Source organism: Dipodomys spectabilis, unplaced genomic scaffold (assembly GCF_019054845.1).
Source record: "Dipodomys spectabilis isolate Male_0828 unplaced genomic scaffold, ASM1905484v1 ptg000147l, whole genome shotgun sequence".
In the NCBI taxonomy this organism is placed as follows: Eukaryota; Metazoa; Chordata; class Mammalia; order Rodentia; family Heteromyidae; genus Dipodomys; species Dipodomys spectabilis.
Window position 1 is genome coordinate 2,466,837 of NW_024870824.1, and position 26,527 is coordinate 2,493,363.

Consider the following 26,527-nt stretch of genomic DNA (forward strand, 5'->3'; position numbering starts at 1 on the left):
AGGCAGTGGTGAGGATTGAATATAATAATACTGGTAAACTCCCCAGCCTGGTCTCTGGCACATGCCATTTGCAGAAGGTGGTTACATTGTTATTATCAATCCAAGGATACTCTCCAAGCACATTCTTCATGTTGGAGCATGCTGGACATGAGTTCAGCATATTATTCATGAGTAGATATCTACTTTGAATGATCATCTCTTATTTCTTCTTTGCAAACTTCCCTCATAGTCAACTCTAAGAGACAGAGTAGATGGAGAAGGTAATTTACTGGCCTTTTAAGTCCCTCAAAGCATGGCAGACTCTCTCCCCCTCTGAAGTCTTTATACAAGAATGTTTTCCTCAATAAGGGATCATACTTCTTATAGTTAATTGCCTTTGGACTTCTTTCTCTGCCTGACCCCAGTACCAAGGTCAGATTATTTACCCATCTTTTTGGTCTTCTATGCCTCCTGCTTTTGAAATGGGTCTTATGTCAGCAGTGTTCCCACTGGAGACCCTCTGGCTCTGAAGGAAACTGTGAACTCCAGGAAAGGTGGAGATTGTGACTGCCTTATTGATCCTTATTGAAGATTGTTGATCATGCTTGGCTCAGAGCAGGCACTCAGTAAATGTCCTTTTTTTTTTTTTTTTTTGGTCGTCGTGGGGCCTGAATCTGGGCCTGGGCACTGTCCCTCAGCTCTTCAGCTCAAGGCTAACGCTCTACCACTTGAGCCATAGTACCACTTCCGGCTTTTTTCTGCTTATGTGGTGCTGAGGAATGGAACCCAGGGCCTCATGCATGCAAGGCAAGCACTCTACCACTGAGCCACCTTCCCAGCCCAGTAAATGTCCTTTTTAAGAAATATATGTTAGTTCCTTCTCTGAAGAGGCTCAGAGCTCATTCACCCTCTTACGGGTACTCATTTATCTGTCTCCTAGATCATGGCACACCATAGCTGTGCTGGCCAGTTTTGTGGCCACTTGCCACAGTGTGCTGTTGAGCACTTGCAATGTGGTTAGTACAATTGAGTAGTTGTATTAATTTTAACGTCAACATGAAGTTAGTAATTTTGTTGACTAACACAGTTTAAGAGCATTCTGTGGGGGCTGGGAAGATGGCTCAGTGGTAGAGCGCTTGCCTTGCATGCTTGAGGCCCTGGGTTCGATTCCTTAGCACCACATAAGCAAAAAGGAAAAAGCCAGAAGTGGCGCTGTGGCTCAAGTGGTAGAGCGCTAGCCTTGAGCTGAAGAGCTGAGGGACAGTGCCCAGGCCCAGAGTTCAGGCCCCACGACCGGACCCCCACCCCCATAAAAAGAGCATTCTGCGGTTTAAAATTTTGTTTTTAGGATTCATTAACTCTAGGAATTTTACTTTTTCAGGGGATAGTATGACTGACTACAGGACTTAGAATTTGCCCAGTGATAACCAAGCGTCGTTAAGCTTTGCAACTATATGATCAAATGATACAGAGAGCCCAATGCAGAATATCTGTGTATTAGGGAATGGAGTGCAGGCCTGAGTTAACATGTCTGCTCTGACACCTAACATGTGACCTCAGGCAGCCCAGTTAATATCTGTACCTCAGTTTTCTCATTTATAGGCAGGAGCTGATACTAGTTTGTAGGTCAAATAATCATGTAAAATGAGAGGACATGTGTGGCAAAATACTGAAAACTGTGACTAGTATATAGCATGCTCTCAATAGTGTTAATCTCCCCAATGAACTATTCTATTCTCCCATGGTGCTCTATTAGCATGGTATTTATGCACACACATACATACAGGCAATATATGTGTGCATATATAAATACCAACCTGTCCACTAAACTTGCTTAATAAGTGTTGATGAGGTAAAGTTAGAGATAGATGTGAGTGTGCTGAGGTACTATAAGAAGGAGTAATGGAGGAGTAATAAAGGGAGTAATAGAACCAGTGGCTCACACTTATAATCCCAGCTACTTGATGCCTATGGTTCTAAAGCCAGCCTGAGCAGGAAAGTCCTTGAGAGCTAAAAAGCGGGAAGTGGAACTGTGGCTCAGGTGGTAGAATTCTAGCCTGGGTATAGCACTCAGGCCCTGAGTTCATGCCCTAGGACTGGCACAACATAAATAAATAAAGAACAGAATAATACTCTGTGAAGCTGGACCATTGTTAGAGAAGGTAGTCCATTTAATACAACAACTTAAAATGTTATTGTAAAAGAGTAACAGTGTTTGAAATAAGAAGCAGAATTCCGGCTTTCAGGAAGGCTCTGCCAATCTATGTCTATTTTGCTAAGTTATTCCATTGTCTGTTTCCAAGTGTGCTAAGTTACCCATTAGCCACCCTCTCAAATAGATGTTTCAGGGGAAGATGCCCTGTGCCAAAGACCAAAAGTGCTGGAATGGGCTGAAGCAAGGAGCCTACAATTCGGCCCTCAAGTTTTGCCATTCAAATCTGTGTGCTGTACAAAGCATCTGTATGCTTTGTGCCTCAGAAGTCCTATGAGAAAACTGGAACTGAGGACAGGAGACTGGGAGATAGTTTCCTGAATCACTAGTTTATTTGCAAGCCTGAGGAGTTTGCATGCAAAGCAGCAGTAAAAGTCAGTCAGCAGCTCTGATATTTATAGTGAGACAGAGGAAAGAAAGAAGAGAAAGCCATGAAATGTTATTAGGAAGTCAGGGAAATAGTGCGGGCTACTCAGTATAACTCATAATGTGTTACCTGTTCTTCATTTTTCAAAATGTATGATGTATATATGGGGTCTGGTTTTAGAAATGGAAACAATAAACTGTCCTTTTAAAATCAGTTATTTGGTATATTGTTACATTCTTTTAATGCTAGAAATTGCAAAGAACTAAATAGAAATGTAGGCAGATGAGATCTGAAGAAGTAATATGAGTTTTTTTTTCCTTTTCTTTCTTCTTTTTTTGTTTTGCCTTTTTATGAAAAAGAAACTAGAAAATTATCTCAAATTACAATAGTCTGCCTGACAACATATTTTACAAGTTTAGTGTATCTTAAAAGTCATTTTTTATAAAAGAACAAGAAGACAGAACAAAGAAAAGTAATTCTTTCGTAATATTAAAAGAATGACACATTCAATAAAGAATGACACAATATTGTACCAACAGAAACCATTTTATCAATACTTACAGATAAATACTAATAGTGATCACAGATGCTTTGAAAACTGCTGGACAACCTGAGATGTCACAGAATTAAGGTGGTGCCCTAATTGACTGATTGACTGACTGATGGGTATAGATCTACTTTATTGCTTGTTTTTGTAACTTTGCTCTGTTATTGTCCTAGGGAGATGGTGCTTGGAATTCTAATTGACTGTCCAAGGTCACTTCCTAAACTTACTTGGCATCTGAGAATTAGGACAAGCATTCAGGTGGGAGAGACTATTTGGAAATAACAGTAAAGTGAAAAAGTGAATGCATATATGAAGAGAGTGAAAAGGACTATAGGCATGTATTATTGTTTTAAATGTGTCTTTGACACTACACCTTAGATTAGAGTTATCCACTTTATGAAAGCTTTCACCTCTGTGAAACCACTGGGCTCTACCATAATGAATCCATCAACCCAGCCTCCACCCAGCTACAGTTAGAGAACATTAGAGGTGGAAGGGAAAGACAGCTCTCACAACACCTTTTTTTACAGATATACAACCAGATTCCTGGAGTTGGGTCACCTTATTTAGGCCACACGCTTGTCAGAGAAAAGGCTAAACCTAAGATAAACTCCTGCTGACTTTATCCAGTTCTCTTCATCATAGCATGTCCTGGAATTCTGTAACACCTGCATGTGGCCCAATTCCTTGCACTTAGTACATGCACAATGCATTTCTACTAATTGGGTGGCTGACATGAGATCCTAAATATTTTTTAAATGATTTTAAATTAGCTAAAAGCACAGTTGCTAACAAGGCCATTTTGTAGAAGAGGGACTACTGAATAATATAAACAGAAAAAAATTCAGATAGAGAATATAGATATTTAAAAACTTATCTCCTGGTAGGAAAAAGCTGAGAAAACTAGAAGCCCATACTATGTCTGAAGGACTACAGTATCCTTACCCATGATAGAGGAAAACATTGAATGAGATTCATTGGTTTTCTGCTGCTATTCAAACAGCATGTATATGTTCAGAATGGCTTCCAAATAAAATAGACAGGCAGAAAGAAAACAGGGTAAAAATTCTGATAGCAAAAGGTATTGAGATCAACAAAGGAATAAGAATGACCACTGCAGGGAGAGACCAGGGAAGAGAAGCCCTTCTTTTATGCTGAGTTAGAATATGGCTATTCTGAGCACTTTTATTCAAAAAATGGAAATTTCATTTAATTTCCATTTATCCTGTTCTTCATCTACCAACCCTGCAAAGCAGAGGATGATTGATCTTAAAATGTCAATCTCTCACCTAAAGAGAAGAAGAAAAGATTTATTTAAAGAATAAAATGTCATAGAGGTTCTTAGGAGAAAAGCTCCTGAGTCTGGATTTTCTCTTGACAGCCAAGCTTCCAGTGAATAATTTGTCACCTCTATCCATCTTATCTATTCCTATCTATCCAGGTCCCAGACAGCTATGCACATAGCATTGAGACTGGCAAATGCTTCCATGTTTTAGGAACTGTTCCTTGGCAGTTCATCTATGTGGCCACTGAGTTTCAGTGGATTTCAAAGAGTAAAAGCAAAACAATCCTTAAGACATTGAGAAGACAATAAGATAATACCCAGGGATTTCCATCTTTGAGTCTATACAGCTGGGCTTGTCTTAACTTACTGTGAAGGAGAGAGGAGTAAAGGGATTTCATGATTTGGAGAGCACATTTCAGTGCAGTTTAAAGAATGGTCAGATATATACATTATGAATAGGCTTTGTGAAAGAGTTCTGGATTCCCAGCATGAAGGTAACAGTCTGCACACTAAAGTTGAATGTGTGCGTGCTCATGTATACCCAGTATCTACAGTAGGACATACCTGCCTGACAAAGCTAGCAGTGGATAACTATTTGTTAAAATAATTCCATGTTGGGGCGGGGAGGGAGGAGTTATGGTAGGGAGGGAAGGGATGGTAGGGGAATAACAAAGGAAGGGGTAACAATGCTCGATAGGAAATGTACTCATTACCTTACTTATGTAACTGTAACCCCTCTGTACAGTATCTTTACAATAAAAAATATACATAAACTGGGTGCCGGTGGCTCACGCCTGTAATCCTAGCTACTCAGGAGGCTGAGATCTGAGGATTGTGGTTCAAAACTAGTCAGGACAGGAAAGTTCGCAAGACTCTTATCTCCAAAAACCACCAGAAATCCGGAAGTGTCGCTGTAGCTCAAGTGGTAGAGCACTTGCCTTGAGCTGAAGAGCTGAGTGGCAGGGCCTAGGCCAAGAGTGCAAGCCCCATGACCAACAAGAAAAAAAAAAAGATATATATATGTATATATATATCTATAAAATTCTATATTAAAATTAGAAAAACTCTTTACTGGGGTGTAGGCATGTACATGAATGTACAAGGTTTATGAAATGTTTAGTCATTGATTTATGACCCTGTGAATTATAAAACAAAACAATAAATGAATATTAAGACACTTTGAGATGTCATGTACATTTATTTCCAGGTTCAAAAAGAATCTTACTCCATTCACTCTAAATAAATGAGTTATTTTGTTTTTGAAAGAGCTTTAGATGAAGAACAGCTATATGTAAAAACTTGATGATAGATGCTTTGGTTTTCTTTGTCCAGGGTAAATAATACTCATCAACCAGTTTTCTGTGTTTTCCCAGTGGTGAGCAGGACTGATGGGAACTCTTGTCATTACTTTGAGGAGCTGGAGGGACCGTTAATCCTCTGGAGAACCTGAAAAACTCAACTCCTATCTCTGTCTTCATAGTCTTTACATAGGAGCATAAGAGATGAGATTTTCTGTTGTTGCAAAACATGAAACCAAGGAAGAACCAGTGCAGAGGTCTCAATCCTTTAGTCAGCTGACACTGAGAGACCTTAGGAGAGTCTGTGGAATGAGTCAGTCTCTCTGAGGACCAGCAGGACCCCAGAACTAAAAGAGTCTTATTTGCTATCCAAAGGACTAGATGAAAGAAAGAGTTTAGGTGAGAACACATGTAGCCTGAGACAAATATATGACAATGGGGGAAAAATCCTAAGATTTAGTTAATTCTCTGAACAGAAAGTCCCTCAGGAAACCAGCCATTCCTAGTGTCCAGAGAATATAAATCCCTGTATTTATTTACCTATTCAGCAAATAGAGTAGCTCTGACCAATAAATATTACAGGAGGGCTTAGTAATTTGGCAAAATTCAAGGGAGAAACTTAACATGTAATTTTGGACTGTTTTAAATGATTTCTGTGAGCTACATGGTAAGTGATGATGGTTCACACATAGGAAGAGGAAATAAATAAATACGCTCAAAATAAAAATCCACCATTATTAAAAAAAGTCCTGGAGGATTTAAAATAGAACAGACACCCTAACATTTAGTCATGATATGAATATACCAGGCCTACTTAGTCTTAGTAAATTCACTTCCCAAGAGGCAGAATAATATATATGAAGTAGAAAGTTAAAGAGGCCTTTGGCTTTCCCAAGGCCTTAGGGAAATATCCTAATATATTTGGAATCTGCCTCCCACCCACATAGTCTATATTTTCACTTATATTTCTTTTTATGTTTTGAATTTTTAATAAATTCCATTGATTTTATATTCCAGACTATTTTCCTATGACACACTGAGTAAAGTAAATTAAGTGTTCTAAAGTTTTCCTTCTAAACACTACCCATAAAAGTTAATTATATTACATTTTCCATTTGTATAGTTCCGGGATTCCCCTTTCCTTTTCTTTGTGTTTTATTTATTTATTATTATTGTTTATATTTATTATATTTCTTTGTATTTATGATTCACTCCAAGGAAAAAACGTTTTTTTTTTAACCCCTGTCTTAATAAGCCTTACTTAGTATCTGGGTGGCTGTAAGTGAAAGAATTAGCTTAGCTATTGACAAAGTGTCACACTAGAATTGTTGGAAAAATATGAATTAATGACTGCAGAATTAGTTTAATGCAGTTATTTGAAACTAGAGAGTTAACCCCAGAATCTAAAGTGTGGGTTTGTGTCTGAGTCATGGTGATGCATACAGCATTACTGTGTAAGGCGGGGGGAGGAGACAGAGAGACGGAAGCTCTTGTCTGGAGGTTTCTCTTAAGGGGAGCCTTGTGGCTCATTGTGCCTGTCAAGTAGGCTAATGTGCCTGTAAATTTCCTTTGACAGAAAACACATCAGAGCAGCAGCACCAGCAAACAACACAGGCAAACTGTGCAAGACTAAAAGCCCAGCCTTTCAAGAGTGATCAGAATAGACCAGAGTGAAAAGATACAAGGCATTGCAAATAAACAAAAGCTGGGAAGAAATGAGATCACTTTCTAAGAAAAAAACAACACTTATTTATACTCCAAAGGAAATGCTTATCCTCCGGCCATTTTTAAAATCTAGTATTTGGCAGTCTCAGTTCAAGGTCAAAAATAGCAGAGGGCAAAAGGAATATGACTCAAGAGTTACTATTTGTCATGACTGGTTTTGTAATTGCATAAATATTAAATATGTAGAAATAATTGTAAGCAAATTATCTCCACATCTCCATATGTTGCTTTAATTTTTAATATAATCTTTTATCTGCCTTTTCCTTAGCTGGCTGTAGATTTGTGATTTGCATAGCTAAAATGATCCAGTGGCATCAATTTAGTAATGAAGTCACTCATTGAGCAGAAGAGGTTTCTAAAGATTATACAAAGCTGTAGGGGAGAAAGAGAATAGAAATGAAATTTTATGTTTCAGATAAATGGGAAGTTTATTTTAGAATATATTTTCCCATTGTAATTTGACATGGCCACTTTACAACAAATTAAAAAAAAACAGGGTAGGAGATTACTCGCATTTTCATCCTCTGAGCTTCCAGTGTTCTGTAGTCTGATCTTTTATATCTATTATATTTTTTAAAGCATAGATGTAATCATAGGTATATGTGCATATATGGGTGTGCATTTTTGCATCCTGTTTCTCTATTATTTATTATGCTTTTCCATAACTATAACTTTAAGATTATAGAAAGATAATAAAATGAAAGGTCTGTCATATATTCATTTGTCCAGTAAGTTTCCTGTAGCTAGAAGAGCTGAGGGGATGGAGCAAATACTGACTCAGCCGTAAAATCACGTGGATTTGGTCAAAGTAATGCAAGCACTGCTTCCACTTTCTAGTCTACAAGACAGGGTTACTAACAGTGTCCCTCCTCCTCTAAACTGTTCCTGTTAAAGGACATAACCCATGGAAAGCACTTAGCTCAGCTCTGTCACATAGCAAATACTAAATTACTAGGATTTTTAAAGGCAAAAAAGTCAAATCTATTGTTTCAAAAATGAGAAGAAATAAAAGTCCTGTAAGATTGTGAGTTTTTTGTGCTTTTCCCTACTCACATTACCCTCCCACCAAACCTTGATGCTTTGCTCTTTCTTTAATGGCTTCACGTTTCACATGTAAGACTGCTTTCCCAAAGATTTACCTTGGTTTTGCCTGATACTTAACTCAGGTGCATACACACACACACACACACACACACACACACACACACAAAACATATGCACATACAAAATCACTGGGTATTTAGTTGGAATTAAGTCTAAAGCTTGGTTTTGTTTTGTCAAAAGGCTTTTGGGCAGGGAACTAGAGAACTTGGTTTCCAGATTATTCTCCCTGACGGTGATTCAATCAGACGCATCATCTCCTTTTCCAGAAAAAAAAAGGAAGGCATCTGGGAAAGACTGTCCTAACCTGTCATTTATCACCTCATGGACTCCTACAGCAATGCTGGAAACCATTGCTATTACTATGTCAATGCAGTATGCTTGGAATGAAGGCACAGAGATACTATGTAACTTTCCCAAAGTCATAAAGGCTGTGTGTCTTCTAGAGGGAATCGGCCTTGAACCTTTATTACATGAACCTTGCCCTTCTGTTCCCCTAGATGTGGGGAAATAAAATGTTTCTGGATTTTTTTTTCGGTGTTCCTAGTAAAAGTGGGAACCTCTTGAGTCATAGAAACAGATATTCTAGAGGATGTTTACTTTCACTTTTCCAAGATACATTTTCTCAAAGCACAAGGACTAGATCTACAGATCTTTGTTTCCCTAATGACACAGCTAATTACTCTAATCCAAAGGGAGACTAAAATTTCACTGATTTTCCCTAAAGCTAGAGATTACCCTATAGGTAATATAAGTATTAATAGGCCCTTAGTAAGGTATAATAAGCCCCCATGTTGGTTCTGATAGTGCTGGGGAGATTGGAGTGTTATATTGAGGGATAATGGAAAAATAAAAATTGTATACACCTAAGGTATGGGGTTTTGATGTAAGCATTACAAATTACAAAGCAGTTCAGCTACTAACATATCACCTCACATAGCTATTTGTGTGTGTGGTGAGAGTACTTAAGATCTATCCTTGCCATAAATTTCAAGTAGACAATACATTTTTATTAGCTATAGATACTATTATGTAGATTATATCTCCAGACTGAACCTTATAATAAAAAGTTCATACCACCTAGAAAAATTCTGTCCATTCCCTCCATCTTCTCAGTCCCTGGCAACTGCTCTTCTCTATTGCTATGATTTTAACTTAGATTCTTCATGTAAGTGAGGTCATGGGTCTGGCAGATTTTATTGAACATAATGTCCTGTAGGGTTCTTGTTTCAACTGACCACAGTTTTCTTTTATTTTGGGGATGAATAGTATTCCATTGTATATATAGTCATATAGTCTATAGGTAGTCACTGGATGTTTTTCATCTTTTTAAAAAGTTTTAATTTTATGATGTTAGATTTCTGCATATATAAGATATACTTTGTATACTTAGCAATATTTTGTTCTTGCTTTATTTTTTTTTAAATTGTCTCCAAATGGTTGTCCAGAGGAATACTGTGTACTCATGTATACAATGTACTGTGTATTCATGTATATGATGCATCATCCCTCACCTATCCCATCTCTTTCTGTTTCTTTAAGTTTCCTAGTTCTGTTTTCACATACAATAAATTGAGTGGCAGTCATCTGTTGATGATTAGTTAGGGTGGTTCCTAACTGGACTCTTGGGTGTTGTGAATTCTGATGCACTGAACACAAGAGATCAAATATTTAATGTGATATCCCTTCATACCTATTAGAGTGGCTATTCTCGATTTTTGAGACATACAGACTTACATGCTAAAAATAGGAAAAAGCTTCTTTTCATAAATAGGTAGTCCTGGGGCTTGAATTCATAGCCTGAGGTCTGTCCTTGTTTTGTTCAAAGTGAGTGCTCAACCCCTTGATCCACAGCTCTACTTCCAGCTGCTTGGTGGTTGATCAAAGTCTTATGGACTTTCCTGCTCTGGCCAGCTTCAAACTGCAACCCTCAGATCTCAGCCTCCTGAGTTGCTAGGCTCACAGATATAAGCACAGGTGACCAGCAGCACATAACCATTTAGGAGACATAATTTAACTTACCATACTTTTCCCACATAGCCATATTGCTGGTATTCCCTGTTGCTATAATCAGTCTTGTTTCTCAGTCCTCACTATTTAACCCAAACCATTTGCTTGGGTTCATCTCTTGTGTCTCAACAATTTCTTATTATATAGCTTGTATCATTCTGGAACACATTCTACAACTAGTGTAACTATTGTAGCATTGTCACTTCATACCCATGATCTTTATCTCCTCTCTAGCTCAATTATATACTCCTAGGACATTTAGAATACTTGTGTTTTTTTTCTGGTCAGTGCGTGCAATCAGCATAATGTCAATGTAGTGAACTAGTGTGATATATTATAGAATATAGAGATAATCTACATTTATTAATGGATCATTAAGGCAACATTGTGAAGGTATTCTGTTAACTCTATCAGAACACTTCTTGTGTTTGTTTTCCAAAGAGGTATGGAGAAAATATCATTAACCAAATTGATAATTCTATACCAACTACCAAGTTCTGTGTTGAGTTGTTCCAGTAAAGATAGTATAGTTGAGACAGCAGTTAAAATTGAGATCATTCCCTGATTAAATTTATAATAGTCCAAAGTCATTTTCATTGGACATATTGGTGAGTTAAGTAGAAATATACTAAATACTATTATTCTTACTCTTTTTTTTTTTTTTTTTTGGGTCCGGTCGTGGGGCCTGAACTCTGGGCCTGGGCGCTGTCCCTCAGCTCTTCAGCTCAAGGCCTGCACGCTACCACTTGAGCCACAGCACCACTTCCAGCTTTTTTTTTCTGCTTATGTGGTGCTGAGGAATCAAACCCAGGGCTTCAGGCATGCAAGGCAAGCGCTCTACCACTGAGCCACCTTCTCAGCCCTTATTTTACTCTTAAATTCTCTTATGATGACATTAACCCCTGCAATTAGTACCATTAATATAATATTGCTTCCGGGTTTCTGAAAAAGTAAAAGTTTGTATAGCTTCTACCTGGCTCTTCCCACAACATGGTCCTTATTCCATGGCTAATGAAGGTAGCGTGGGGATCTGCATGTGTTCTTTCATCAGTGCATAATCACTCTAGTAGATGGCCATGAATCTTTGAAGCCAGTTTCAAAGGGAGTATACAATTTGTATTGTGGTTAAGGCAGACGTCCTAAAGGTGATGTAGACTCTTCATCAACAATGGTACTGTAGGTATGTGAAGTGATTCAGGGTTGAAAATTTATTAAGAGGGTCTGACTGTTGACTGTGACAACTCAGTCAGATTTAAGCTGATTTTACCTAGCGCTTTATGTTACAAATATAAACCAATACTCTATTAGGCTGCCTATCTACTTTGCTCTGACAACTTTTCCATGGGACAAGGCAGTCTGAATGCTTGCTGCCATTGAAGATAGCTGTTCCCCTCGCGTCTTTGTTGGTAAATGCTGCCTGGCCTCTGCTATACTAGGATCTTGTCATCCCATGGAATGGGGGATGACAATGAGGGCCCATTTCAGTGTGGTATCTCTACTTCATAGAAGGCCTATGGAGGGGAGTATTAGCAGATATCTTTAAAGATACAAGTGTTCCTCTCATTAATGCCTTTCTCACTGAAAGGAGTGTGTTCTGGATCTTTGCATGGAACACAGTTGGGAGATGGTATACAAATTGCATATGGTAAGTCCTGTACAAACTTCTTATTTCTCTGGGCCATCGGATTACCTTTCCTGGTTTATGTTGTGAAGCTCTAGCATCTCAATCTTACAAACCATTACAACTCCACCACTGAACCCACATTTCCATCCATCCATCAAATGATTTTTTAGAGGCACCTCTAGCTGTATGAACCAACACACATAACACAGCAATGATACATTTTGGGTCAATCAAATGTTATATTTTGTCTTCTAAGGTCTAATACTTTGTGATTATGGTCTCAAGTTTTCTGGCTCTGAGGAGGATGTGAATTTCCTCTCAAAGTATTTGCCCTGCATGAAGCCAACTGCTCTTGGAGACTGTTACAGAGGGAATGGATATTTCAGAGAAATACCTTTGTGAATTGTCATAAAGCTTTCAAACAGAGAGAAGTCGTGACCTCAGACATTGGAAAGTAACTTACATCTATCGGTTGAGAGACTTAGAGTGAAGGGTGTTGGTGGTGGTAGTGGTTTAAGACTGCCAAGTTCAGCTGTGTTTAATGCATTCCAAGTTTTTGAATCATATTATTTACCATTTAATACCTTAACTTTCATAAAGGAACTTGGCATGTCTGAATTCAACAGTAATTACAACTCAGAATTCTGAAAATTAAAATGTTGCATTTGATTTTCAGCAATATCATTCTGTTGATACAATAAGGGAGATTCTTTTAGAACTGTTATGAGGTCTCTCTGATTCCCACTGCAACTTTGGGATTTAGTGGACCTGTGCTTGTTGTTTTTCTTTACATGCATTCAAAAGCCTTTTAAGGATTCTTTTCACACCATGGTCCTTCTATAGGTCCGGTTACGATTACCTGTACAGACCAAAGTGGTCAGGTATAACAGGCCAACTGGGCCTTCAAGGCAATTACCTCAGTTGCCACTTAATCAGCATCAACTACAGGTGATTACTTTCTCTTTTATATATATTTTTATTGTAAAAATACTGTACAGAGGGGCTACAGCTACATGACTATGATAATGAGTACATTTTCTATTGAGCCTTGTTACCTCCTTCTTTGTTTTCCCCCTATCACCCCCCGCCCTGCAAGTTGTAAAGTTTGTTTTCAACATAGTGTCTTGTACATCTCATTGTTACAATGGGTCAACCTGTATCCTTATTTTAGAATTTTGTTATTTTCCTTCCCCTCTCCAAATTAGAAAAATGCATATACAAGATGCAGGGCACCAACATCAAATACAGTGAAAACAGGAGTTATACCATAGAAACAAAAAAGAGAAACAAAAAAAAATCACACAGTACATTTTAAATACGTTAAAAACAATAGCAAGAAAGAAAAAAGCCACTTGCGTCCCTATCTTGGGGTTCATTTCATTTAACATCCTCTTATGTGGTCACAGGTACATAGCTTTTGACCTTTTCTGCTTGTCCTAGACTTATACTGGTTATTGCAAATAAGGGAAACCATGGAACCTACGTTTCTTTGGTCCTGACTTCACTTACTATAATTTTTTCCAAGTCTTTCCATTTCCTAACAAATGGGGTGATGTCATTCTTTTTGATGGAGGCATAGAATTCCATTGTATAAATATAACTCATTTTCTTGATCCACAGGTGATTACTTTCGAGATGACCTGAATGCCACAAATTATCAGCATTCCATTTCTCTTTGCAAGAAACTCATGACCAAAATCTCAATCAAATTGAGTTTTAAATTTTATTTTTACTGCTCTATTTCTTGGGGCTCCTTCTTGACAGGAAAGCCTTACTAAAAAGAACTATTAACGATAGTAAGGGATTAGATAAAGAAGGATTCACTAGCCAGATGAGGATTCACACAATATAGGCTTAATAGTTGCCTTTAACCTCTGAGCGAAGTGAGAAAAGGCTCAAAAAAGATCTCTACCTCATCTCTGCTGGAGCTAAGATCTACCCCATATTGAAGAGCATACTTTGGCACTGAGTAGCTGAGAAGTCAAGATGGTGGTGCTCTTACTACAAAAACTCGAAAACCCTGAAAATCTGCCCTCGTATGTGCTGCAAATTATCTCTGGGGTGTCAGGAAAGCTATAAATGTGGTATTGTCTTGCCTTCCATAGATCTGGTGGATACTAAGTATTACAGGAAGTTGGGACTGGAGAAAGCCTGGTATGCAAGTGTCTGCCCACTGAACATACCAAAACCAGAAAGTGGAAATCCTTTTTCTTGCAATGTTTCTTCAGCACCCTCTACTGACAAAGCTTCAGTCCCAGAAGGCAAAGGCAAAGCTACTTAAAAGGCCCAGATCCATTTTCATGGTGCAGTCAAAAAGGGTGAATGTGGAGCTGAGACCCAATAAATCAACAATCCCTACCAGAATGATTTCTCTGATTCTCCACGCAGATTTTTGTAGTCAGACATCTACATCTGCCAGATAGGCTTTTGCCAGGCTCTCTTCTCTTAGGTTTTACTGGCATGTCACCAAAAAAGCCAAGGAGGAAATGAGGAAACTAAACAGAATTCTCAGGTTTCATGTTTTTCTTCTCTTCCAGCCCTTCATGGTTGTACCCTTCCAAGACACCCTTAATCTGGGTGTTCCAAGGTGCAAAGCCTGGGCATCAGAAGGAACATGGGAATAGCTCAGCTCCCATGGAACGTGGGCTGCTGGTGCTTGGATGACCATGACTGCCAGCCTCAAGTGCGGGGGAGTCTCCCGGGTCACGGAAGCCTCCTGAGGTCTCCCTATAGCCTGGGCCCAGGGGAGGCAGACGCGGGGCGGGCCTGGCAGGCGGCGAACCCTGATTGGGTGCCCGGGGCCCCGCCCTCTCATCTCGGCGCGTCGGGAGGGGGCGGGGCCAGCCGGCTGCCCTGCTCCCGGGCTGCGGGAGCCGATTGACCCAGCGGCTGCCGCGCCGCCGCCGCTGCTGCTGCCGCCGCCGCCGCCGCCGCCTCCTCCGGCTCCTGGCAGGCGGTGCCGGAGCGCCGAGTGGCGCTGGAGAACCGGCGCTTCCTTTCGCAGCTGCCGCCGCCATCTCCGCGTTTTCGGGGCGGGAAGGAGGGGGTTGCTCACGGTTGCAGCTGGAGCGGGCTTCTCTCCGGGGACGCTCCTCTCCTTTCCCTCCTCTCCGCGCCGCCGCCGCCTCCGCCCGCCCCCTACGCCCTCCCCGCACTGCCCGGGTCTTGGAGGGGAGGGGGGGGGGGAGAAGGTAGAGGCGGCGGCGCCGGAGACGGGGGGCGGGAGAGGCCGGGAGCGGACGCGCACCCCGAGGAAACTCCAGCCGGATCCGAGCGCCCCGGCGCCCCAGCGTGTGCGCCCAGAAGCCCCGGGCGCGCCCCGGCCGGGTCTGGGCGGTGGCGGCAGCAGGAAGGGGCTCAGCCGGGGAGGAAGGCGGGGACGGGGCGGCGGGGGCGGGCCCGGCTGTCCCGGCGCTAAGTTGTGGGGCCCGGCTCCGCCAGAGCCAGTTCCTTCTCTCCGCGGGTCGGACCTGGCTCAGCGCGGTCCGCCCCGGGGCCGCCGAGCCCGCGCGTGGTCTGGGTGACGGCAGACACGCCTGCCCTCGTCGAGAAAAAACTTTTCCTCGGTCGGGGCGGCGGTAGCAGGAAGTGCGGGGAAGCCACCTCTCCGGCTGCTGCCGGGCGCGCCAGGCTGCGTGTTGGGCGCTGAGCTGGAGATCAAGTTTGCGAGGCTCGGTTCCCGGCCTCGAGGGGGGACGACCCGCCCCGGAGAGGGCAGCGGACCCGAGCGAAAGCCGGGGGCTCGTGCTGGCTCCGGGGACAAGGTGCGGAGCGCGGCCGGGACCCGCGCTGGCGCCCGAGCGCACGGACTGGGCGCAGCCCGGGAGCTGGGAGCCTTTGGCGGCCGCTTCTTGGAGTCCGCGGTTCGCCGCCGCCTCCGGGTGAGGACGGTGTCCTGGCCCCGAGTCTATCGAGGAAAATGAAGTTAAGCCGGCAGTTCACCGTGTTTGGCAGCGCGATCTTCTGCGTGGTGATCTTCTCCCTCTACCTGATGCTGGACAGGGGTCACTTAGACTACCCTCGGAGCCCGCGCCGCGAGGGCTCCTTCCCACAGGTAAGCACCTGGCAGCCCCGGGCGCGGGGCTCCGAGGCGCGGGAGGCGGGGGTGTGGGGCGGCCGCGGGTACCGGCTGCTCCCCGACTTCCACCTCCCGTGTGCCCCCTTCGGCGTGGAGGCGAACCTAAGGAGGGTCCCTGAGAGGAGGGGAGGGATCCAGCAGCCAGGTTCGGCGGCGCTGGCACCCCGGGGGCCGCGGCTCCGTGGCTGGTTCTTCTCCGGTGCGTCGACTTAGCAAACTGCTGGGCGGCGTGCGGGGGCAGGCGCCCGCTGCGGGGGGGGGGGGGGGGGGGATGGAAGTGGCCATGTTCCCGCACTGAGACCTGGACTGTGGAAGTGGCCTTCGGCCCCTGCTGGCGAGGAGTGCGGCGGGGAGCAGGAGGTGTCCCTTGACTTGCACAGCTTGGGTGTAGCTTTGGGTAACCCTTCGGCTTACCCCGGGCTGAGCTGCGCCTACCAGCCCAGACCCCTGGCGCGCACTGGGTCCCGGAAATTGTTCAAACACATCCCACCTGGCCGTTTTATTTCCTTCTCTTCCCCTCCCTCGCCCCCTCCTCGGCGCCCCGCTTCTTTATCCTCTGTGACACTTAAGAGACAAAAGTTGATTTGGTGTTTCTACCCGCTGCGATGTGGGGTTGGTTTTAGTGTCGTCATCATTCTTCAGCTGTTATTATTACATCGCGTTTGTGAGGTTTCTGGGGTGGGGAGCTGGTGGGGAAACCGCGTGCTATTCTCCTGCCGGAAGCTGTGGGGCGCTCAGTCCTGTGCCCGCAGATCAAATTGGGAAAATGAGTTGAGAAAACGACCCATCTGAAAAGTCTTTTATGTGAAGTTACTTAAAAAAAAAAAAAATCACAATCGGTTCTGCTTTTATGGGTACAGCACGGCGGGTGCGGGGAGTGTTTGTAGATTTTTACCACTGACTGTGCTCTGTGATGAATCCATCTGAAGGACACACGTGCTGACAAGCTAGCCTATCCGTAGACGAACAGATAGAAAAACCTATGAGGTGGATCAAGTCCATGTTTTCATTTTTTCCCCCCTTGTGTGACAGTTTAAGTGGCTGAAAATACCCGCAGGGTTTCATCCGGTAGTACCAGGACAAATGGCTTAGATTTGATTGACATGCAAATACAAACTTTACTTAAATAATATGAAAGTTGAAAAAGACTCTTTTATGCCTTTTACTGTCAATACAGAACGTGCAAAGATTTTGTCGGTAGCAGTGTTAAAACGATTGCTGCAAGGCAATGTTTCAGATTCTATAGAGTTTCTGCTTCTGGTATTGAGAAACAAAATGTAAGGGCTGCGGGCTGATTTTTAAACTTGAACTTAGAGTTTGCCTACTGCCTTTTGATAAGGCTAGAGAAAACAGTTTGACTGACTCTTGCTCCAGAGCAAGGAACAGTTCTAACCTTTGACATGTTGTATAACTTGGTGGTTAAACTCCCTGTGATTTCCAACCTCTCCTCCCAGTAACCTACCTCATTTTCAGAATTTTCTTCATTACAGGAAAAAAAATATTAAAAACAGATCTATTTCACTGAAAGTGTTGTCTTGAATAATGTCCTTTAGCTTTGGCTTGGTGATCACTTGCAGATGATTTATGAAAACATCTGCATGGGGTTCTCTGGCAACCTTGACATTTTACTCTGTTGCTAAAGAAGTGACTCATTCAGTTACTGGGAATTCTCAGACAGTGTTAATTCCAGTATTTTAATATCTATCCCTCAGTACTCTGTGAGGCACTTAAGCTCTGTTTAAAGTGCAGAGCATGCAAGGGAAGAAGCCCTGGCTGCTGGAGAGGAGCCGGCATGTGTAGGTTTTGTGTGCCGGGTAACATGGTTTGGAAGGTAGAGCTTTTGGTACTTAATGTTGCCTTTCTCAGATTGTCACTGCTCGATTTTTACTACAGGAAGCAGGTACTCAGCTAGGATAGTAGGATACTGACTCCCCAAGTGGATAGACTCTGTAATCCCTTCCTAAGCTTGACACTCAATTATCTGATATTATTAGCATGGGTTTCTTACATGAGAGGCCTGGTTTCCACAACCACCACCCAGAAGTTGTGGAAATTGAAGCACAAAGAGATTATCTTTCCCAGGTCACACAGCTAACGCCTGGGATTTTAATAGGCAACCTTTAGAGTCTAGGCTTTCTACCACTATACTGACCTTTGTCTATGGGTTACGCCCTAGTCTGCCTGTAGAAAGGCCTGATAACAAAATATAAAGAATATTGTTCTCTGATACCTTCATTTTGAAAGGAACTTTTATTATGAAAGCATAAAGGATGTGGTCCTTTTTCTGAAACCATGCTAGAGATTTATATCTTCCCAGAATATCTTCTAGCTTACTTCATAGCTAAACATTATAATGAAAACCATTACACAGCACAGCAATCTAGCATATGAGTTGATTATTTTCTTTCTTTTTTTTTTTAAACTACTTTAAACTGTGCCTTAATTTGATGGCAACATCAAACATAGCAACAATGTGTTGTAGTGTATTTTGTTGGTAACTTTGGGTACTGATTTCCTGCATTTGAGTAGAGCCAGTGTAGTCAATCACTAAATGTTACTGTTGGTATCTAGGAGGGTAATGTGTCTAGAACAGTATTTTCTCTGGGTTGTCCATTTCAGTTTCACTTGCTGTGGATCCTTTAGTAAGGTACAAGGTCCATGTTGTAAGCAGCTATCCTAGGTTAGCAGCAGTTCATTTGCTGCTAGGGGGGGCGGGGCGGAAGGTGCTTTTTTTCCCCCTCCTCTCTTGATTGTTTTTTTATCACTTGGTCAGACTGAGGTTGGAGGGGACCCACCCAGTGCTCCACTCTCTCCCTGAAGCAACTGTCTGCCTCTAAGATCCTCTGTGGGGGTTTTTCTCTTGTGCTTCCAGCAAGAATTCCCTTGTGGACTGGATCTAACAGGTGGCCTACTGTTTTAGCCTGTGTGTGTGTGTGTGTGTGTGTGTGTGTGTGTGTGTGTGTGTGTGTGTGTCAGGTGGCCTACTGTTTTAGCCTGTGTGTGTGTGTGTGTGTGTCAGGTGGCCTACTGTTTTAGCCTGTGTGTGTGTGTGTGTGTGTGTCAGGTGGCCTACTGTTTTAGCCTGTGTGTGTGTGTGTGTGTGTGTGTGTGTGTGTGTGTGTCAGGTGGCCTACTGTTTTAGCCTGTGTGTGTGTGTGTGTGTGTGTCCATTCTTTGGGTTAATAAATCTTAGTTTAAAAAATGGATAACAGGAAGTGGTGCTGTGGCTCAGGTAGTAGATTACTTGCCTTGAGCTGAAGAGAGCAGGCAGGAACAGCGCCCAAGCATAGAGTTCAAGCCCCACAACTGACAACCACCGTCCAACTCCCCCCCCCCCCCCAAAAAAAAAAAAAAAAAAAAAAAGGATAACAATTCCACTCTGGTTGAGAGGCTGGCCATGGTAATGTGGTGAAATGCTTTATTGTAACTTGTAGAGATTTCAGCAGTTGGAAAGGAGAAACGTTGCATCTCTCTGAAAGTCTTGATCATCCTACAAGGCACATTTCACAAATTAATACTTATTATGTACATTATGAATAACAAGATGTCTTATGATTACTCTGGAGAATTAAAATAACAAATCAGGTTTTGTGTAACAAACATTTTCTAAGTGATATAGCATATACCAAAAGGATGGATAGTAATTTTTAATGTTGATTTTAGAATCTTGATGGAAAATGTGAAAGTTAAGGTCAGACTGAATCTGTGGATCCATATATATATTTGAGCCAGGTGCTAGTGTCCCATGCCTTTAACCATAGCTACTCAGGAGGTTGAAACCTGAAGAATCATGATTTGGAGCTAGCCATGGAAGAAAAGTCTTTGAGGCTCTCCTTTAGGGCATGGTTCCAGTGGTAGAGTACCAGCTGTGAGTAAGAAGAAGAAAATCAAATGAGAACCAAGGCCATGAGTTCAGACTCTAGCATCAGTGTATGCACAAACACACACACACACACACACACACACGCACGAAGACATACACACATAGTATTTTATAAAAAGCCATTAGAAGAGGGGCTGGGAAGTTGTATCAGTGGTAGAGCACTTGCCTTGCATGCCTGAGGCCCTGGGTTCGATTCCTCAGCACCACATAAGCAAAAAGAAAAAAGCCGGAAGTGGCGCTGTGGCTTAAGTGGTAGAGTGCTAGCCTTGAGCTGAAGAGCTGAGGGACAGTGCCTAGGCCCAGAGTTCAGGCCCCATGACTGGACCCTCCCCCCCCAAAAAAAGCCATTAGAAGATAAAAAATTAAAATTTATTATGAAACTATAATTTATATGAAGAAATGTAATAAAATGCTCTATAACACCAGTATTTTTGAGTCTCAGTTGATATTAAAAGTTGATTCATAGTAGTAAGTATAACTAGGATATTGGTTTGTACGTTTTTTTTTTTTCTTGTTTTCATGAATCTCTAACTCTTAAGAATAACAAGAAAAAATTATGTATTCTTTCTACCTATCCTCTACTGCACTGTATTTAAAAACAGTAGCATCGGTTGCTGGGTTTATTCAGGTGTTAAAGGGGAATTTTTCTCATTTCTTTCAAGTAAAGTTTGGGATATATGGCTTTTGAAAATCGGTAGAACTTTGACAATGGTGCCAACTAGTGTTGAAAGATTCAAGAACTTTAAAACCTCTTGTGCTTGTGTCTTCCATCTCCTCCTGAGTACAACTATCCTGTGGGAGTCTTTTGTTTGATAGATTTCTCTGAGACTCAAGCTTCTGAGAACCAGCCAAGTCAGATACTTGTCATTTTATCTGGTCTGCTGAAGGTTTTATTTTATTTTATTTTTTTGTGGTGATTACAGTATATTGTTCCCAGATCTACAGTTGGCTGGGCCTAAGCAAATAGGTTTGCTACAGAGATGTCATGATTGTATTTATTGGAAGAGGATTGTCTCTGTTACTCTGTTAGCATTAAAGAATGTCTGGACTATGAACATAACATTGATAAAAATGACTAGTTTGATTTTTTTAAAATTTTATTTTATTGTAAAGATGCTGTACAGAGGGTTTACAGTTACCTGGGTAAGGTAGTGAGTACATTTCTTGTCGAGCATTGTTACCCATTCCTGATTTGTTACCCATTCCTGAGCCACATATTGCTTCCTGTGAAAAAATATTTTTAAGACTGAAGTGAGCAGGTGTTCTTGATCCCCTGCTTCCTTCTTGACTTTTCTGTTCAGCAGTCTCAGTTTCCCCCGACTGTTTCCCTGTTTCCATAGATCGATCTTTAAAAACAGGAGGTATTCAGTAGCTCTGGTGGTTTGTGGTCACTGGACTATGAAGACCCTATCACATTTTTTTTTTCTTTTTTGCCTTTTCTCTCTTAATAGTTAAGTTTCTGAATGCCACAGGTTTTTTTTTTTTTTTTTTTTTTTTATGAGTTCCTGTAGAACTAAGTAGAGGAGCTCTGAAGTTGGGAACTTTGTTTTTTTTCCTATAGTTGTTTATTGGTAGGTTGGTCAGGGGAGGAAGTAGAACATTTGATGTTATATGAGTTTCTGTTTCATTTATCAAGCCAAGCTGGTAATTTTAAGGTTGCAACTGTGTTAGGTTGAAACAAGTTTTGAGGCTTGATTCTATTGTAATAGAGCTCATACTTCATGTTTTAGTATGACTGAATTTGCCTTGTGATAGGGAAGAAACTATCTGGTTAGGAAAAAACTCTGTCTCTTTACATCTTACAGTTTTTGATAGAATAGTTAAGAAAATGTTATTTATGCTTTTATGCTGATAAGCACATGGTAGGCATGTTGTCGAGCATTATAATTGTAACACACTCTTTTTTAAAGAAAAGACCAACCTTGGAGCACTTTAGTTTAAAATTGCACATACCTAACTTTCACTGCCACTATGGCAGGGTTTTGTTACCATCCTTACTATTGATATTTTAGATCTGAGAATTCTTTGGTATTTGAGGCTGGCCTGTGGATTGTAGCATGTCTAGCAGGATTCCTGCTCTCTACTCAGATACTCAGAATAAAATAGGACCACCTTTTTCTCCCCTTTCTCTGGTCTACCCTAAGTTGGGCAAATCATGTGTCTCTAGACATTACTAAATATCTTTTGGTGGAGAATTGTCCCTGTTGAAAATCATTTTGGCCACAGTCAAGGCAAACGCTTGTTCTTTTTTACTCAGGGCTTTTCCTTTTCCTTTTTCTTTTTAGGAAAGAGTGATCAAAAGGTTAAATTCTAATACTCAAAAAGGATAAGTAGCCTTTTTTGATGCTTGAATTGTGTTCTTTTTTGAATGCCTAAAGTCCAGTTGCAAATTTAGGACTCTTAAATTGCAGGATGTCACAGAAAAAACAAGGGGAGATTATGCTTAAGAACAAGCTAAAGAAGAGAAAGGAATATTATAATGGAACTTACTATTTAACATTTACATGCTGAGAAGAGCCTGTGATCAGGTCATAGTTAAGAGGTAGTTCTTTACTTTCTAAAAGCTGAATTAGAGGTTGGCAGTAGTCCAGATTTATTCCCCTTGCCTTTTAGCATCGCATGATAAGATATATTGATTAACAGTAAGGCAGTATAATATGTGTAGAAATGATTTGCAATTCTGATTTTTGAAGGCATTTTGTTTGCTTTTTCTAGTGTCTTCTTTTGTTTTATTTATATTAAGTTAGATGCTACTGGTTATTGAGTTTTGTGAGCCTTCCTGAGACTAGATAAATCAAAGAAACTGGAAAATAAAGAAACTTCCTTGCTGTTCGTTTTATTTAGTCCTTTAAATAGCCTGTTCAAAAAAAGGAATATAGAAGTGAGAACAGGAAAAGAATGACATCCTTGGCAAATACCTTTTCTCTTCCCCTTTTCTCTTTTGTCCCAAAGTTCTCTGGTGTTGAACTCTGCCTAAGTCAGCTATCTGTGAGCCAAATTGGCCTGCTCCTTTATTTTTGTAGGGATACGAGCTAAGGATTTTCTTAAAAAACATTTTTAAAATGGTTAAATAATGTTTCATGGCTTAGCCGTCGCCATTCATCTAGAAATTCTCTGTGGCTGCTTTCAAGCTGTAACAGCATAGTTGAATAGTTGGACAGAAACTGTCTGGCCCACAAAATCTAAAATATTTACTCACTGATGTTTTTCAGGAAAAGTTTGTCAATTCTGGGTTTAAGCCATATTTCTCTGTCATTAGAGCAAGTAATTAGATATGGTGAAGTAAAGGTAGGATGATTGAAATCAAGCAAAAATTGTTAAAATCAAATTCTTAAATTACTATTTGCGAAAATTGGTGTTTTAAAGTGAGATTTAGAACTTGTTAGAACTTGTTTTTCGTATTTTTTTTAATCTTTTTTTTTTTTTGGTCCTGGGGCTTGAACTCTGATCCTGGGCGCTGTCCCTACACTCTTCAGCTCAAGGCGAGTACTCTACCGCTTAAGCCACAGTGCCACTTCCAGTTTTCTAGTTGTTTATTGGAGATTGGAGTCTCATGGACTGGGCTGGCTTTGAACTGTGATTCTCAGATCTCAGCCTCCTGAGTAGCTAGGATTACAGGTGTGAACCACTGGTACCGGCTTTTTTCCTATTTTCTAAATATCCTTGGGGAATGTCTGTGGTAAGTCTGGATGTAATTAATTTGTTCATTTTCTATCACCTGAAGTCTTCTGATTTGAAGAGGGTTCTGGACCATGAACCATACAAAATTGAATTACAGCTTCACAACTGAAAATCATGACTTTTGTAATGATTTTGATTGGCTGTAACTCACAGGTAGCCTGAATTCAGTGCCCAAAGTATTGGGATTCATCAGCACCATGGAAGGAAATTCTAGGTATAGACATCTTTGTGAACTGTCAATGTGGGGGTAGGACTTGGTGGTTCTGTCTGTGGTGGGGATGGTTGCCCAACTTAGGGACAAAGAACCACCAGGCTGTTCGCAGTTACTAAACTACTCTTCTACTTGTCAAGGAGTAATTATTTTCTACTCATTTTTACCTTCTTCACTCCTAAAGACTATGTGGTGTTTTCATCTTATTTATGCTCTTAATGATTATAGCATCATCTTTAAATTGCTGTATACTTTGTCTGAACCAAAAGAGTGCATTGCATTTCATTGAGTATTGTTTAAGATTAGTGTTAAGTAAAGTTCTTAAAGTGATGTTGTTTTTCTTTTTACAATATATGTATTTATACATTTTTAACATATAAGTAGATTTTTTCACTGGCTTCCTTTACAGGTCCAGAAAACAAAACAAAAATAAAACAACAACCAACCAAAAAGAAAACTCTGTTTTGTCCTAAATGCAGAGCAGATCCTAAGTCTGACCCTATTCTAAGCTCTTGCCAGGGAACTACATTGTCCTGAGTCATAATGTTGGAGAAGTGGGGATTTTGCCAATGATTATGTCTTTCAAACACTTAAGTATTTATGGAAAGTATAAATACTCCTATAAATATATATTCAAACAGTATAGAAAGGTGTTCATTGACAGCTCACCCTGGTTACCTTCTTCCTTTCCCATCCCAGTCCATTCTTTTCTGAGTCCCACTTCTGCCCATGTTCCCCAACATAATCCCACATATATGGAATTTTGTGTTTGATTTTGAGCTGTTGTTTCTTTTTATAAAAATTAGGGATTCTTACTCTTTTGTAAACATTAATTTTATGATTAATTCTCCTGTTTGATGTGCCTACCAACTTTACATGATATAATTTCATTTGTTTTCTTGGTCCATCACCTTTAGATAGAAAGTCTCTACTCTGTATTGCAGCAAATGAAGAAGCTGGTACTTCTCCACTTCCTTCCATTCACTTCCCACTCCTTTCTTCCTTTTCTTTCTCCTTGAGTTCTTTTATCTCCATAAGCCTGTGTCATCTGTATTTCATTCTAGGACTAATGTCTTACAGACATATATAACTATAGGTTGGTTGTGAAAGTTGAAAATTAGTGAACAATCGATACAGAATTTCAGTTAGCAACAAGTCCAAGAGACTTGTTGTATACTAACTATACATAGTAACAATGTGTCTTATTCTTTCAAACTGCTAAGAGAGTAAATTTTATGGTTTCTTTCACAAAGTATTAATTATGAGAATACATATGATAATTAACTTGATTCAGTCATTCAAAAATGTATTCCATTTCAAAGCAGCACATGGTAAATGTGCACAATTTTAATTTGTTAATTAAAAAGAAATTAAAAAGTTAAGAGTAACAAATAGTTTAAATTTGTGTTAATATAATATTACTTTGTGTCAGGTAGATTGATCTTACAGAGAGTGAAGGATGATATGATAGTGTTAGACATCTTCTACTTGAAAGAAATATTCTAAACATCAGAGAAAGTGGATTCTTGTATCTTGTACTATAGTTCCTCAGATTCATGCTGTATTTCTTTACATTTGGACTATGGATCTTTGTTTTTCCTATTTTAAATTTCTCTCCCTTTTTCTTGCTGAACCTCATTATTTTAAAAATAGTTTTACAACTAAGTATGTTCTTACATTTTTGTCCCTGTGGTTTCATGGGACTGAAAATATGAATCTTCCCATCCTCCCCCCCATCTTTTTTGGGAATTTATCTCCCATATTTATTCAAATTACCTGTTTTTTTTTGTTTTCCCCAGGCTTGTAATGTTTTATTTTCTCTTTCATGGGAAGCTGCCTGTTAGCCAGGTGAAGATGTTGGGCTGAAGGTATCACTTGTTCTTTTCTGACCACAATTGTGGAGGAATGTGCACCTGTGGCGCACTAGATGATGTAAACTTGAAATTGTGGCTCACTTTCAGAATAAGTTCTTGCATTAAAGCAGTTCTGAATTTGAACTTTTAGAAACCAGTTACATTCTATTTTTAAAAAATTAATATTTTTATTAGTAAGTAGTTATAAATGGGGTTACCATCCAACAAATCTGTTCATAAGTACAGTGCATCTTTTTTTTTTTTTAAATTGTGAGAATACCGTACAGAGGAGTTACAATTTCTTATCAGAGGAGTACATTTCTTATCAAGCATTGTTGCCTCCTCTTTGTTTCCCCTTCCCATCCTTTCCCATACTCCCCCCCTTCCCCCACCTGGTCCTCCCCCCACCCCCCACCAAAGTTGTAAAGTTGGTTTTTCGACATAACGACTTGTACATCTCATTGTTGCAATGGGTCCACCTGTATCCCTAGTGATTAACATTACCCCTTTCATCCTTCTCCACCATTCCGTCCAGCCTGACCTTCCCCTCAAAGATGTACATTGAACAATCATTCTTTTTAATAATCATTACCATCCCAGAAAAGTCATGCATATGAAAAAGTTTGATGTAGAATTTTAGAGTAATAAAGGTCCTTCCAGATCAGTGGATGTA

General features: G+C 40.7%; 1 protein-coding gene across 2 annotated transcripts in view; it reads left to right on the plus strand.

Moving 5' to 3' along the window:
• Nucleotides 1-15,866: 15,866 nt before the first annotated feature.
• Man2a1 (mannosidase alpha class 2A member 1) overlaps nucleotides 15,867-26,527 on the plus strand; it is a 168,479-nt gene continuing 157,818 nt past the window's right edge. Inside the window, exon 1 of one of the 2 annotated variants that reach the window (XM_042691919.1) lies at nucleotides 15,867-16,202. In XM_042691919.1, the coding sequence (XP_042547853.1) occupies nucleotides 16,068-16,202 (135 nt within the window). In that variant the 5' untranslated portion in view covers nucleotides 15,867-16,067. The remainder of the gene's footprint in view (nucleotides 16,203-26,527) is intronic. The other variant, XM_042691918.1, reaches the window with a different exon arrangement.